Consider the following 12,740-nt stretch of genomic DNA (forward strand, 5'->3'; position numbering starts at 1 on the left):
AGTGGTGAACTTACAGTGAGGATGTCTTTGGCTAAACCTTTGGCATTAAATAAAAATTATACATCAGACATTATGGAAAAAGATTTCTTGGTACCGAAGGAGCAGGGGAATTATTTTTCAATATACTATATATACACACACACGACAAATTCCCCAAGGGAAAAGGAGAGGAGAGAAGGAGTTCGGAGCAAACATAAATGAGGCAACTTTTTTTTAAAAAATATTTCAGCATAAAGAAAAAAAAGGTATCAAACCCCTTAAAGTAAAACACTTCCATTCATAGGAATACCCTTCTCCTCCAGATTTTTTTTTTTTTTTTTTAAAAGAAAACTGCATATGAAAAAAAATTTAGTAAACCAGGCATGGCAGGAAAACAAATGCTTCAGCATGTCAAGTATTAGTGCAGGAAGGTGGATTATTTGATCCACAGTATAAATAAGCTTTATGTGCAGCGTACATTAAATAACCATTACACCCCACTCACGTCATACACAGATGCTCCTCAGTGAAGATGAACATTTATCAAGTAATTAAAGTGTATGTAGTGCAAATGTTACAACCAAGTATTCTGCACATGCTACTTGCTTGTTTTAACGTTATACAAAGATGTGGTGCCTGAAATCATGGACATATATATACCTTTGTCACACTTGGTACAATGTCCTTAGTCACAGAAATACCGACGTGTTTATATATATATTGTATACATATTCGTTTTCTTAAAATGTGACCACCACATCAATACAGTAACATAAACACAGACTAAAATCAATACCTGCTTCCAGATGCTCCAAGGCTCAGAAAGTTTGTGCTTCTAACTCTTGCAGTCATTATGTACCCCTTCTTCCACCTCACCCTTCTGCCAGTTCAGGAAGGATACACAGTCTCTTCATGCCTGTTCTACACAGGGTGAGGGCAACCAAGAGGAATAAGATGATGACACAGGCACCTAACTGCATTCCTCCACCACTAGTTCCATGCCTTATGATGAAGGGTTGAGAGAATTTCTCCTCCACACCATGCATTGGTGGGAAGGTTGTTTTTGGAAAAAAAAAAATCATACCGTGCTTTCCATATTATAACTGGCAGCAAATCAAGGCACGCTGTACTAATTTTGTAGCATTTAGATTAGCGGGTTTTGAAGGGGATGCTCACTGGGAAAGGTCCGAAGGTCTCAACTGGCTGGTGGGCCTGGCAGGGCCATACAGAGTAACAGATGCTATGTGATTATTCTGCATCACCTGCAAAAGGGTGGCAGGGAAAAACAGAAGTTTTGCTTTTTAAAAATGTCACACATCTCAAAGGGGATTTCAGAAAAACCAGCAGCGACACAAATAGAACATTTATTTCCCTGAAATAAATAAGAAAACAATAAGGCAAAAAGGACTTGTGGTAGAGGGGATATCTTTTATTAGACCAACAAGACTTTTGCAAAAATCTTGTTGGTCTAATAAAAGATATCCTCTCTATTATGAGTCCGGATTGCCTTTTCCTATAGACCAATGTGGCTACAACCAGGATACCTCACAATAATAAAAAAAATATTAAAAAAAATAGAACAGCTGGACTTCAAAGATTAGCTTTATATTTATTTCTATACTTTCAGGCTTCAGTGCTTGTCATAACACAAACATTCCTCCCACCCATCCACAAGTATTTAGAAAAATCAGTAAGCATGTCTCCTAATAGTACGAGTCATTGATGACAAGCTAGAAATACCAGTTCTGGCACATGAAAAAGATTCAGATCTGGGGATCTCCCTTCTCTTAAGCTCCTTGATAATATAACCATTCTTGAATGATAGCTTCTGCAATGTGGAAAAGCAGAAAGAGTGCATTAAAAGGAAAAAGAAGCAAATACCACACTATTTTCTGCTGCCCAAATGAAGATGAATGTTTTCCTAACCTCAAAAATCATTCGCTGCAGTCCAAAGCAAAACGTTGATCCAAATGGGTTAGTGTTGTTTGGAGAGGATGACCTTAATTAAAAGAAAAGGTCTATAAGAGATAATAACCACCAATGAGTACGTGGCAAAATATCATGCAAAATGAGTTAAAATGAGAGGGATCACATTTATTTATATTTTGCTACACTGCCTGTGGATTCCAAATGACTCACTCCCCCAAAGTTGCTCTCCGCTTAATGCAATATAGGACTCTGAGTACCTAGAGCAGCAGCAGGCAGTAAATTTTGGCTGGAGGGCCGCTGACCAAGTTTTGGCAAGCTGTGGAAAGACGCATGGGTAGCCCCGCCCCCGGTCACCATCTTGGGATGGGAAGTCACACCCCCTAACCCCTAACCTTTGCCACCAGAAGTCCCTCCCCTTGCCCCTAAAAGTACTCCTTTCAGCAAGGGGGTTTGCCATCTTGGAACCAGAAAAATACCAAATTATATCCTAAAAATCAAACATCTACCACATTAATTAAATTGATTTCAAAAACTATTTTTGTCCTGATTTACATGCGTTTGTGTGGTGTTCATAGATGTGATTGTATAATAGCTTAAAATGAAGTCTTACTCTTGTATATTATGGGGGGCATAGATTTGTGGGGGGCTGTGGGTATGTGGTAATGTGGGGTGTAGAGGGTGTGTGTGTGGGAGCATGTGGGTATGTGTTTAGATATGTGGAATGTGGGTGAGTATGCGGTTTCTGGGGGGCTGTGAGTATGTGGAGGGGAGAGTGGCTGAGAAAGGTTGCAGCGTGTGTGGAGGGGGACGTGTATGGCAGTGTGAGCGGGGGGTATAGGTACATGTGTATGGTTGGGTGTGTGGGGGATATGCCCTACAAACATGCCCATACACACACACACCCACCCCCTTCCCTCATTGCCCACAGCCCCCGCCATGGCAATTGGAGCCCTTGCCAGCACTCCTGCCAGCCTGGGCTCTGCGCTCCTGCTGCTCCTGGCCCTGGGGCACCAAGCTCCTGTTCACTGTCACTTCCCCGTTACATTTGCCATCGCTGCCCTTTTGCCACTTCCCTACCTTCCAGCCCACTGCTGCCACTTCCCCATCCCCCTCTGCCTGCCCACTGCTCTAGCACCATGCGGTTCCCAGCTGCACAGCCAAGACTGCAGCAAGCACCAGGGACGGGCCCGGCCTGACCAACACTGCGTAGAGCCAGCAGAGAATCACTGGGACCGGACTGGGTAGGGCTGGCTCCTGCCAATTCCTGTGGCCTGATGCAGCTGAGAACCACATGATGTGGGAGCAGCCAGTGGGGGGTGGGGTGGGGGAGTAGCGGCAATGGTGGGCAGGAAAGTCGGGAAGTGGTGGTAGCAGCAGCAGTGCAAGGTGTGTGGCAGCAAGCAGGTTGGCAGGCATGAATGCAGCGATGGCTGGGTAGGAGCACGGGGCCCATGCCAATGCCCCAGGGTCAGGGCTGGTGGGGGCCCAGGGCGGGGTGACAGGAGCGCTATCGAACTGGGCTAACTCTGCCTTCTCCCTGATGGTGTAGCCTGGCCCAGTTCAATACAGTCCCTGCCACGCTGGGCCCTGCACTTCTGCTGCCCCACCTCGGTCCCCACCACTCCTGGCCATGGGGCATCAGCATAAACCCCACACTCCTGCCCAACTGTCACTGCATTCATGAATGACCACCTGCTTGCTGCCATGCGTCTTCCTGCCCCCCCCACCTGCTTTCCTTTCCTCTGCCGCCACTACTTCTACCCACCCCACCCCCCAGCTGGCCACTCCCACACCACATGGTTCTCAGCTGAACTTGCAGGACCCAGCAGGAACTGGCCCAGGGGTGACTGTCCATGGTTCTCCCCATTCTTAGCTGAGTTTCCCTCTTGGGCAGAGGGAGGTGGGGAACAGCCCCAGGGTCACCAGACCAGAAGCCTCTGCTAGGCAGAGGCTTCCAGCTGGGGATGGGGAGGGTTGGGTTGGGAGGAGTGGGGCCTGGCAGGCTGCAGGTACTGAATCCTGCTGCCAACTCCCTGAGTCTTGCTGCTGCTGGTGCCTTGTCATCTTTGACAAGCAACCAGGGGCAGATGATGATAACTTTTTAAAGTTTTTTATGAGCCTTGTGGGCCGGATAGAATGGCCTGGTGGGCTGAATCTGGCCTGCAAACCATATTTTGCCTGCCTCTGCCCCAGAAGTACAATGGTACAAAAAAAAAGACACGCACACAAATAGGTAACAAAAAGAAAAGATTAAGAAAAGAAGCTTGTGGCTAGCCCCTTTTACCTTTATCGTACCCTTTCAACTTTTTTTTTTTTTTTTTAAGTGTAAATTACAGTTACACTATTTTAAAATATTCTGGGCCATGGTGAATAGACATCTAATATGTTTAATATCATGTTATTCTGATTAAGGTAACTTCCCCCTTTCGCCAAAGAGAAAAGTCACCCTTGACTTAGACATGGGGTTGATTTCTGATCACAACAATAAGGCACTACTGTATTGAACAGATGATCCTGCGTGGCACCCTGAAGGGACATAATGGCCATCTCTTAGGGTACTGCACAGGGTCATCTGCCCTGTCATGGTAGCAGAAGAGAAGCTGACCCTTTGCAGCCCAGACTCTGTGGCTCTTAAGCATTCCACGTGAGGTAATTACATTAGCTCCTGCAAGAAAAGTTCACAATAGCTAGGTGACCCAGACTCCCATAACCCTGTAGTTCCCAAAGATTTCCATGGGAATGGAAGACGGGCAAACTAGAAGGCCAGAAACTCTATAATCCTGGTGTGACACTGAGGTTTCTAGACAGCTGGCTCCACTGCAGGGATTAGGGAGCTGGGATGTCTTGGGTTTTCAGTAGAGGTGCACCGATACATTAGTCCGATATTGGATCAGTACTGATATAAAGAAAATTGGCTGTATGGAGATTGGCCTCATGGAGCCAATAATTTGGCCAATAAATGCCCATGCTGTATGCAGCTCCAACATAGCACTCAGGCAGCAGGGACAGCTGCCTCCAGCTGGTAAGTCCAGAGTGGGCAGATCAATACCCCCTCCCTCACTGCAGGGGGTGGGGGCAGAGCTATGGTTCATGGGAAGGGGCAGCCCCCACTGCTGCTTGCATCCTGGGAGGGCGTGTGCCCCCTGGATTTGTACAGGGTGGGGGAGGGGAGCAGGCTGCACATGGCTTTTCAGCACTGGGAGGATGCTGCATCCACCCCAAATTTCACTGCCACTCCACTCCCAGTGCCACCACTTCCAGTCACCCAGCTCAGCCCTGGTTCTTCCTGATGCATGGATGCAGGTGAGGCATTAAGCTAGGGCTGTGCCAGGTGGCTGGTGGTGAAATTTAGGGTGGATGCAACATCCTCCCAGCACTGCTGGCGCCCACCACTAGCCCCTACTGAGAAGAGCCCTGCACAGCTCACCCTGTCCAGATCCAGAAGGCACACACCCCACCTGTGCCCTCCCAGGGTGCAAGCAGCAGCAGCAGCAGAAGCCACCCCCCCACAAGCTGTGGCTGCAGCTACCCCCCTACCCCTGCTTGGGCAGTGCCTGCCCCTGCCTGCCCCATCCCTCACCACAGGAAGCGTTGATTTGCTCCTCCCACGCCCCTTCCCTCCCCTTCCACCACACTGGACTTACCAGCTGGAGGCAGCTGTATTGGAAAAATTGGATCGGTATCGGCCAATCCTTAAATATCAGCTATCGGTATCAGCTCCAAAAATCTGTCGGTGCACCCCTAGTTTTTAGCTCCAGTGTAGTCCACGTGGCAGTTAAAACCAGGGAGCAAGAGAGCCACAGAGCAGCCTAGCAAGGTGAACCAGCAGGAACAAAACAAAACACAAAACAAAACCCCTACTACAGCACTTATTACAGCTAAATACACAGTCAAAAAGGCCAAGTCAGTTTTCTCTAAGCTGCATAGGTTGAACCAATACCAACAGAACTGACATTCAGTTTTTAATTGGGAAAGGCAGGGGGAGGCCAGTAGGCTAGGGGTGCTAGAGCATGTCTCCCAGCCTGCTGGCCATTACCAGCCCAGCCAAGCATCTCCAACTGGCTCTCTAGGACATCCCCCCACAGGGGGTTAAGGAGCCCCCTGTCCAGGTGCTGGCCCACCTTGGGGGAATTCCCTCCTCCCCCTTCCCAGTGGCTGTCTGCTTCAGCCACTGCCACAGGAGAGAGAGAGAAGTTCTCTCAGCCACGTGTCTGCCCATCTAGCCCAGCATGGGGGCATCAGGAAGCCCCTGCCTTTGGGGGACTTCCCCCCCACCCCAGCCTGGGGCAGTGCCAGGGAGCCGAGCGGAATTTTTGCCTTAGCTGCTGTGGGTCTTAAGCCGCCTCAGGGAGCAGAGGGAAATTCTTCCACTGCCTGCAACTAGTTTTGCCTCAGACTCACAGCTGCTGATGTAAAACTGGCTGTGGAGGAGCAGAATTTCCATTTGCTCCCTGAGGTGGCCTGGGACTCACAAGGGATAAGGCAAGCAGCTCTGGGGTTTGGGAGAGGAAGAATTCCCCTAAGTTCCCTAGGGTTGCCCCCACAAGGCAAGGACTTCCCCATGCCCCCATGATTTGCTGCACAGGCAGGCACCCAGCTGGGAGGACTCTTCTCTCCTTCCTGTGGCAGTGGCTGAAGCAGTTAGCAACTTGGAGGGGGGAGGGGAGAGTGCTGTCAAAGGTTGAAGCGCCTCCACCACAGTGGCTTTCCTCCGCTCCATGTGCTGTGTAGACCCTGACGAGAGTGGTCTGGGGGCCTGTTCCACCTCAACCCCATGGACTGATGCATCCAGGCAGAAAGCAGGCTGTGAGGTGAGCAGAGGGGTGAGGCAGTCCTTGATCCACTGGAGCAGACAACATAGCCCAGGGCTGCAAAGCATCCTGGGATGCTGGGGGACTACAAGTTAACTTGAACCAGGAAGGGATCTGGGACAGAAGCTCCATAAACTGGTTTGACCTAAATCAGTTCAGTCTGATCCTACATCCAACCAGGTTTATCTTACATTAGTTTTGGCCATTTTGAAAGCAGTTTATGTGCACTGAACTTCTGTTCTGTTACAGGTTTAAGCCAGTTTCTGGACACTTAAACCAGTTTATGTATAATTTCTGTACCTAGCCAATGGGAACAGGCCGGAGTCCTTTGAAGTCACAATCAAGACTCATAGATTGCAACAGATTTTAGATAAGACAAACAATGGAAAAAGTAAATCATATGGCTTCATGCTGTAGTTCCAGCATATTTAAGACTGATTTCTGGCCACAGCTTCTTCCAGATGTACCTTCTTATTACATTTTAGCTTTGTCTGTAACTGGCAAATTTCTTTAGCTGCACGTACGAGTGTAGAAGTGTTTTGTGAAGCAAACTGGGGTTGCACTCTGCTTAGCAACCCAAATTGAAAAGAAAAAGTTTGATTTAGTAATGCTTCACCCCAAATGTATGCTGCTACAGTTCTGGTGATTTCTCTAAACTAAAACCAGAGCAAAATAATGGAAACTTGGACCACAGTAGTTTAAAATCCAATGCTTAACAGTAATAGCGTAAGCTTGGTAAAGACAGGGTCATGGTTAAGTATTTCTGAAATCTCTAAAAGAGTTCCCCCTCTCTCCCTCCCCCATCTACCAGGTTGATAGCAACCTTTGCTTAAGTATTAGTCTGCAAACAAATGCAGTATCACAGCCCTGTGTAGAGGAGACTCCTGTTTTAACCACAGAAATGGCCTAACATGAAAAAGAATATATAAAACACACTGCTGGACCTCTGTTTTTCAAGCTATTATAGAGGAGCTACCTCTTCTGGCAAGGAAAAGAGGTTTGGTTTCATGCCCATTCAAACCTTTGGGAAAGAGGGCTAATCAGGGCACCAATTATATATTTGTGTTGGCGACACTTGTTCACTAGGACCTGGACTCTGACTAAATGGGGAATCAACTACAATCCAACGGTAATGCCATTCATATTAGATTTGAGCCGGTGGACAATGGACATGAAAAGTTAGTAGGCCATTATTAATTCCCTATGTCTATCGCTCATTTTATACCAGAGAAACAGGACTGAAGTTTAACTAAACTAATTGTAAACAGGGGAAGTGACTAAAGTTAATACCTGTCCTAGTTTAAACAGAACCTTCCTAAATCTTACAGTAAATGCGTATTATAAACCTGAAATCTAAGTTATTTTGTCTTGTCATTGGAACATTAATTACAGTATATTGGCTCCATTAAAAACATCATTAGCTGACTATTTCCAGGTGCTTTCAGAATCAGAATATGTAAAAACGAACATATTTCAGAACCTGATAGGAATGGGCTTATGAGATCTTTCAGGCTCTTTACCACCTTCGTGGATGCTTACACAGAGATTCATACAAGAGGGTGTTGATTTTAATCATGGCCTTCAGATACAACTAGAATCTAAGTAATCTCAGATACTATGCAAACCACAGCCGTATATTGTATCAATTATATTTTCATAGCTCTCCCCACTGCAGAGATCAGGATTTTGCAGAATTTCAACAATTTCTAGATAGAGACAGCAGAACTGAAACTTCAACAGCAAAAGGTATGGACACACAACACTGATTGGTATTAAGCATTTGATAAATTGTAGTGAGTTGTTTATGTAGTAAACTGACTTTGCTACATAATAAAAGTGAAGTGGACCCAGTGCACTGCCCCATTACATAGTGAGTCACACAAACGCAGGTCGAGCTACCCCTTGGCAAAGTTTACTACATAGGAAAAATACTGCAAGGAATGTATTTTACACACAGTTTCCTTATAAATTTCATCACAGGGTAGCTGCTTGCTTAAAGCAAACCAGCTCCCTACCACCTAGTGGCCAGGAGCTGTAACAGCACCTATTACAGTTGGCAAGCTTGGGAAAGCTGGTTTTTGTCACTCCTTACTGGTAGAGCTTTTACTATGGAATAAAATCCAAGATAAATTATTCCAGAGCCATTGTGTTTTGTACCCATGCATTGAGATGGTAAAATCCCCACTCCCTCTGGGTAACTGCTACTATATTGCTAGTATTCTATTTGTAGCAAAAGTGTCCCCAGCTTGTGTCTTGACAAATGTACAGAGCATCAAAAAAAAGAAATGTATTACCTGTGAAGCACCACTGGCTTCTCCACCGGGTGCCCAAGAAGGTCCTGAATACTGTCCCACTGCAATATTTAAAAGCTGTTAGAATAAAACTAGTCACACAAGTGAAAGCTCCAGCTGAGACTTTCTGTACCTTCCTATGGGTTAAATTCTACTTCCTGTCCCAAACAGAACATCGTTTGAAGAGAGAACAACAACATTAAACTCTGCAAACTTTAAATTCTGCAAGCATTATTTCAGAGATAGAGGTATCTGAAGTTTCCCATAGGGGAGTCACTCTCTTACAAAGCTTTTCCTTTCTCACTCTCAAAAACTTTTGGTTGTTTCTAAATGCAAGTGTTGGACATTAGCAAAACAGATGGATGGTTAGTCTATTTGGGAATTTCCAGTACCATTCATTTGGTGTGGTCACTTAAAAAAAAAAAAAAAGGGAAAAGGTCTAACAATGCAGTGAAGCATTAAGCCCCAAAGGTGATGGTCTGCTGTTCTCCTAAAGACAACAGTGCAAAGTGTCCCACTAAAACAAATCCTTTTCCAGAATGAGGATGATCTAAAACATCTATGAAACCACAGCCTGAGGACTCTCTTGAGTTCTGTAAATATTTTTACTGTTGTATGGGACTTTCAGTCACTACAATCACTGAGTTCCCCTCACAGGCCTGAACTGATTCTTCAAGTGGATAGGAAATAAAAATGTTATAAGTGTTAGTGCACTGTTCAGCCTCCAACAGCTAAGTGAGTGCCACTGATTTTGCCTGGACATGGGCTGGTAAAGACTGTGGAACCAAACCACTGAAGATTTTTCCACTTAATGTTGTTCATCTTGCTATGAAAAGCAAATATAGTGTTCATCCAAAAAGGTACTGAGCAGTCTCCCCTGGCTAGCCAAAGTAGTCTTGCCTTTATTTGAACTTTCAGAAAACTAATGAACCCTTTTCAGACAATAGAAATGATCATAAAAGTTTCAAAACCAAGTGTAAGTCACCCCCAGATCACAGCAAATTCCTTTAAAAACAAAGGATAGACATATCTGAGAAAAAAATATCTAGTTAAATGAAATTCCTAACAATGCAGGATCATCTTACTGTGACTAATGTTTTTCTGTAATAATTAGAACCATCCAAAATTATTTCAAGCCAAACTATTGCTTTTTTTCATTAATATTATACTCCAAAAATATCTTGAACTGTTCTAACTCATAACTCAGGGCCTTGTTACATGGTAATTTTGAGTGGCTCCTGGAACTCTTAACACCTGGACTGCCCACATGTTAACACATATGAGGCTCAAAATTATACCACTCAAGGGCAGGATTCTCTCTGATCTATACTAGGCAGCTCCTGTTATAGGAAGGTATAGCCACTCTAGGTGATACCTTAGTGTAAACATCCCACCAGCCCTGCTCTCCCGTTGGTCCAGATTGGGCCCGCTGCCCCCAGCCCTCCCCAGAACCCCAGATCCCTTCTTACTGCCCCCTTTCCTTGTTTGTGGCTGCCCATACTGTCCCAGGGAAGAGTTAACCTGCCTACCTGGCTGCCCCTGCTGCAGCTTTCTGGGCAGGCTCAGCCCTAAGAAGAGCAGCAGCCTGGCAGAAGGACCCAGGCAGGCAGGTTAACCCTTCCTTGTCTGCTTCCCTGGGACAGATAGCCTGACAGCTACAAGTAGGTGGGGGTGCAGTGGGGAACCCCAAAAGGTAGGGGAGGGACTTGGAATGGGAAGGGGGGGTGGGATTCTTACCTTTCAGTCCTTCATGCTCACCTGAAGTGACTGCTCCAAAACTCAAAGCAAGCACTAACATCAACCAACATTTGTGCAGCTTACAGTGTAAGGTTTAATAGGGCCCTCACTTTAATAAATTGTGAAACAAAATACCAGGTACACCCATTGATTTGATGCACTATTATTTCTGGGTTGTTTTTTTTTTAAACACAAGTAAAAAGTTTAAAATTAAAAAAAAACTAACAAAAAATGTATAATTCATGTAAAATTTAGTATGATGCCAGGGGAAGATGGCATTTTAAATTGCCTTCTTTTAAAAGTAGTGTTTGTATACGACTATTATACTACTGCAGCATGCATCATCTAGGCGGTTTATATCCAGAATTGTTGTGTTTGGTTTTGTGAAGACTCACCTTGCTGTATGTTGTGCATGTTTCAGTCTGAGAGTCAGCATTATCTGTGGAAGATACATAAAGAAGACTCTGCTGTGAATTCCAAAACTATTTCAGATAGGGAGTATGCAGATGTCAAACTGACAGTTTATACCACAGATTTTTTCTTCCCCACTTATGTCTATTAAAAAAAAGAAGCAAGCAAGCTGCAAACTGAGATATAAAGATTTAAGAGAAGAGAATACTTCCTTTTCAATGTACAGAACAGATGCATCAAGACTATACATAGTACCAGATAAGAGGCCTAGCAGCAGGAATAAACTGACCCTCATAACAAGCTCTCTTGCAGACTGAGCAGTGTACTGAAAATGAAAGCTCTCATATCTGGCTCAATCTCTCCAAAAATAGTAGATTCTATTTTACCAGTCTCCCTTGTGAAAGGGGAAGGGGAACAAACCTCACCTGGCCCCCAGAATGGATGAACACAGATGCCAATAGTTGTTTTCTAGGTTGACTTCGCATGCCAGGTGATCAGGGAAAATATGGAAACTGATATGGATACTATTCTCTAAAGGGCAGAGAAAGCAAAAACCCTGAGAACGTCAATCCTTTTTTCCTCCCAAAAAATAAATCATCAGGGAGCATGGAAGGATACTACCCACATGTGGGATTACAGTCGGAGAAAATCTGGGTCTCTGAATTGTCTGCTAGAAATTTCCCCAGGCTCTGCGTACATTTATCTCTCTCAGGGCAACTGTGAAAATGAAAAATATCTTCTCCAGAGCAATGGGGAGGAAGTGAAGCTAAAGGGATGCCAAAAACTGCAAGCGTTCTTTAAATTTAATGGAAAGCTCATTTGCCACTCATTAAAAAAAACAAAAACAAAAAAACAGGAAGTTCTCTCTCATGTGGGTGGGTCTACTGTTTAAGCAACATGCCTACCAGGCACCAAGGAGTTGTCTCATTGGGACCGCTGAGTGTAAATGGGAGAATTCCAAGGCACACTGTGGCCAGATGGAAAAGATACAGACTTTTCAATTGGTTTCATACTATCAGTGCTTGCTTTCAAACTTCAGTGTGGTAGGCAGGAATTGGGGAGATCCAAGGAATTATAAATTCAATATCAGTTAATGGAACTACTTGGACTGAATTAAACATATCACTAGAAATGGGAGTATTCAAAATATTGCATAAAAGCCTTAGGGAAATTTTTGAAACAGAAAGTAAAGGGTTTTACTGCCTGCTCTCTCTTGGCCAGACTCAAAAATCTAATGTTTACTTATAATAAATATGCATATATATGCAGACAAACTTTATTTCTTTTTCCTGACTCATTCCTTCTTCTCACTATGTCTTCAGCAGGGATTCTGGTTTTGATAAAAAAAATACCCAATTTTTGGATTTAAAAAAGTAACCCAAAATCCAATTTTTCCATGATTAAAATGAAACACCAATAATACAAACATACATACATACAATGGTGTTTCATTTTGATCATGGAAAAATGTGGATTTGGGGTTACTTTTTTTAGTCTAAAAATAGGGAACTTTTTTTATCAGAGAAAACCAGGATCCCTTATAATCCGTTAGGAAAAAAAATGATGAGCACACAACAACAAC

General features: G+C 44.6%; 1 protein-coding gene across 4 annotated transcripts in view; it reads right to left on the minus strand.

Moving 5' to 3' along the window:
- Positions 1-219: 219 nt before the first annotated feature.
- The window catches only part of CUNH16orf70 (chromosome unknown C16orf70 homolog), an 81,635-nt gene continuing 69,114 nt past the window's right edge, over positions 220-12,740 (minus strand). The window contains exons 13-16 of one of the 4 annotated variants that reach the window (XM_019505776.1): positions 11,143-11,186; positions 9,014-9,072; positions 1,906-1,978; positions 220-1,241 (exon numbers count right to left, since the gene is read on the minus strand). In XM_019505776.1, coding sequence (XP_019361321.1) covers positions 1,152-1,241; positions 1,906-1,978; positions 9,014-9,072; positions 11,143-11,186 — 266 coding nt within the window. In that variant the 3' untranslated portion in view covers positions 220-1,151. Of the gene's footprint in view, positions 1,242-1,905; positions 1,998-9,013; positions 9,089-11,142; positions 11,187-12,740 lie in introns of those variants that run through there. The other 3 variants (XM_019505777.1, XM_019505778.1, XM_019505779.1) reach the window with 3 other exon arrangements.

Source organism: Gavialis gangeticus, unplaced genomic scaffold (assembly GCF_001723915.1).
Source record: "Gavialis gangeticus isolate Ggan-Ray unplaced genomic scaffold, GavGan_comp1, whole genome shotgun sequence".
NCBI lineage: Eukaryota > Metazoa > Chordata > Crocodylia > Gavialidae > Gavialis > Gavialis gangeticus.